The following is a 3172-nucleotide window of genomic DNA, read 5'->3' on the forward strand; positions in this document are numbered from 1 at the left end:
GTAGAGAAGGATCCATAGTACCACTAATCAGAGCAGCAGTCCTAAAACAGCCTCACAGACAGTGAACTACTTTCACAATCTAGGGTTAAAAAACAGATGGCAGCTGCTTCAGATTTGGTTATTAGTGGATTTTCTGTGGAACATTTGTGATTTCAACACTGAAAGATCTGTCCATGTGTAACTATTATGGAATAATCAGATGTGTTTCATTGTGACTTGGTTTCCTGACACCACATTTTGGAAATTAGTTGATTGATTGAAGAGGTCACATTGTCTATAGCACCATACACACTTTTAAAATGTCCCTGCTGTACACATCCCACTGTTGGAAAGAATCCTAGTGTCCTCATTATTGTTTTTTTTATTTATTGCTGTCTGTCTGTTTCCAGGTGGAGGCCATTGTGGTGGAGATGCAGGACCAGAAAGGTGGAGTTAAAGGCTCAGAGCAGAAACTCAACGTCACTACGATCCCACATGTTCTCGCTGGTGAGACAAACAAACAAACACACACACACACACACAGAGTTAACTTTGCACTGTATTGTAACTGACAATTTAGACAAATCCAGAGAAACTATCATTAATTGGCCTTTAGAAGAAGCACGCAGCTGTTTTAAGGGAAAAGGTTCTGATATGTCCAAAGAACACTACCTGCTCCTCAGCAGTCAGCAGACACATTTAGATGCTGGGGGAAATATTAGACTATGTAGCATCTAAAGAGCCACAAACATCCCTTTCACCAATATGAATATGCAGGATATGTAAATATACTGTGTAGATTTTCCCACAGATTTCTGAGGTGGTGCTTTCTTTCCATCGATGTTGACTGCTGATATATAGTGATTTGATGAGTATTATTTTCTATAAGAGTTATGTCCCCACTGAATAAAAAAAACACAAAAATGACACAGAACTGTACAGTAATAAAAAGAAAAGACATATTAATCTTCAGTTTTGGTTCAATGGCCCTGACCCTGAACCTAAGCGATTACCTACAAAGCCTTTAATTGTTGAGGATCTCGTATGTCCTGTTCATTAATGTTTCATTTTACATCCAGATCAATCTGTTTGCCACTTAGACTGAAGTACAACGGTGACAGTGTATTTACCACTGAGCATCCAATCTGTAGAAGTTCACTTGCATTACCTGAAGCACAGGCTGTGTGAAGACACTGACAGGCTGCCCTGCTGCCTAAGCTGCTAACAGTGGCTAAAAAAAGGCAGCCTACAATTGGATAAGATTTGGACGTTGCTTTAGGAGCCAAAGTGGCCTTTTAATCTGGTCTAAGACCTATGAGGGCAATGCCAGTTGGAGGATCCAAGCCTATGTGAACTGACTATAAACATGTCCAGTTTTCACAACAACTGGTTAAAGCAGAGGCCAAACAGGGTGGTTCACTCTGTGTGGAGAGACTTCTGGTTATTACGCTGTGTTCATGTCTCCTGGCTGCTGGTTATTTGTCCTCCATCCTTCTACAACTGACAGATGTAACGATGACCACTTAAATACAAACTCTTGGAAGTACATGACTGGCCCATTAGGAAAACTGAACCAAAATGACAGAAGTTAAAGAAACATTGCTTGTACATCTTCCTGAACATCCCAGCGGTAACAGTAAACACTCAAAACCTGTTTTCTTTGATTTCCACTTTCATATCTTGACTTTACTGTCTATAAAAGAAGGAGTTTGTACACGTGATGTTATCTGTTGGTTTGTGGACTACTGTTCTGAAGACTCAAGTCTGCATTTGGCCATAGCCATCTTTTAAAAATGGGTTTCGAGAGTAAGAAGTGGATCTTACTGAGACCTTGAGGACGCTCACGCTAATACAGTAGCCACCTGTCAATCACAAGGTAAAACATACCCTCCTTTGTTGTCTGTTTTACCCTAAAAGAGGCCCGAACTCACAAAATGGGCTTAAAACTATACATGGAGACCAAAAACTCATTGGAAAAAGGTTTACTTAGGTAACAGATTGAGTGACAAGTAACCTCAACTCTGAATAAGTTTCATTTTGTGTTGAAGCTGAGAAGGAAACAGACGAGATGAAGGAGCACTCTCAGAAGATAAGACACAAAATTATTTTCTTACAGCTCAGTTCTTCTGTTTCCACACAGGAAGCGACATCATTGCATGGATTGCCAACAAGATGAAGACCACTCCAGAAGGTATAATTTATACACTACGAAAACACGATGCCAGTTACTGAAGGCGTGACAGAGAAGAAACAACATCCTGTTTCCTGTGTCACTTCTTCATCTTGTCTGTGTTCCAGAGGCTCAGGCCTTTGGCACCATGTTGGTGGCTTACGGCTACATCTACCCTCTGCAGAACCACAAGAAGCTGGTCATGTGCAACGACACCAGCCTCTACCGCTTCCAGGTAACACGAAGCCTTTAATTGGATTCAGTATCACTCTTCATCATCACAGAGTAACAGAATTTGGAGGGGAGTTTATGAGAGACTCAGTGGCTATGTGAAGTCATTCAACAGAAGCCCTGATTATTGATTCCTGTGCAGCTCACTGCCATCGGGCAGCTGTTAGACAGTGAACTCGTACAATGGGAGGGTCACGTAAGGCGAGGTAACTACTGACAATACGCTACCTGTGTCATGGTTCGGGTCCTGAGACTCAGATGCAGACACGGACTTGACAACCAAACATTCCAACAAACATTTAATTATAATAAAGATATATTTACAGAACCACATACTATGGTCACCATTTACAAACACAATGATTCTCCAAAGTATACAGGAACAGAAACTCAGGTCAAAGGTTAATAGATCTAGAGCTACGAGGACCTCTAGGGGCGATGCGGAATAACTACACGCTAAAATAGCTTTAGCCAAAAGGTCAATGAACACAACAAATCACAGACTAGCGAGATGGGACTGGAACAACCAGATCAGGAGAGCAACTAATAAACTAACATTTAGGTAGAGGAGAGGTGGTGGTGGAAGATCAGAGGTGGAGGAGCAGAGGTGGTGGAGGAGCAGAGGAGGAGGAGCAGAGGTGGAGGTGGAGCAGCAGAGGAGGAGCAGAGGTGGAGGTGGAGCAGGCAGGATGCGTGCAGAGAGGGATACGCTGAAGCAGACCAGGAGTCACAGAGCAGCAGGTGGATTCCAAACTTTGACGGAGGACCAGACAGGTTCGCAGAACATGAGCA

The 3172-nt window shown here is 42.5% G+C and overlaps 1 protein-coding gene across 1 annotated transcript in view; it reads left to right on the plus strand.

The window, feature by feature from the left end:
* LOC103360720 (regulator of G-protein signaling 9-like) overlaps nucleotides 1–3172 on the plus strand; it is a 19216-nt gene that overhangs the window by 2058 nt on the left and 13986 nt on the right. Inside the window, exons 2-4 of the mRNA XM_008286598.1 lie at nucleotides 390–486; nucleotides 2120–2170; nucleotides 2278–2384. Of these exons, the coding sequence (XP_008284820.1) occupies nucleotides 390–486; nucleotides 2120–2170; nucleotides 2278–2384 (255 nt within the window). The remainder of the gene's footprint in view (nucleotides 1–389; nucleotides 487–2119; nucleotides 2171–2277; nucleotides 2385–3172) is intronic.

The sequence above is a fragment of the Stegastes partitus genome, unplaced genomic scaffold, assembly GCF_000690725.1.
Source record: "Stegastes partitus isolate 25-593 unplaced genomic scaffold, Stegastes_partitus-1.0.2 Scaffold459, whole genome shotgun sequence".
Classification (NCBI taxonomy): domain Eukaryota; kingdom Metazoa; phylum Chordata; class Actinopteri; family Pomacentridae; genus Stegastes; species Stegastes partitus.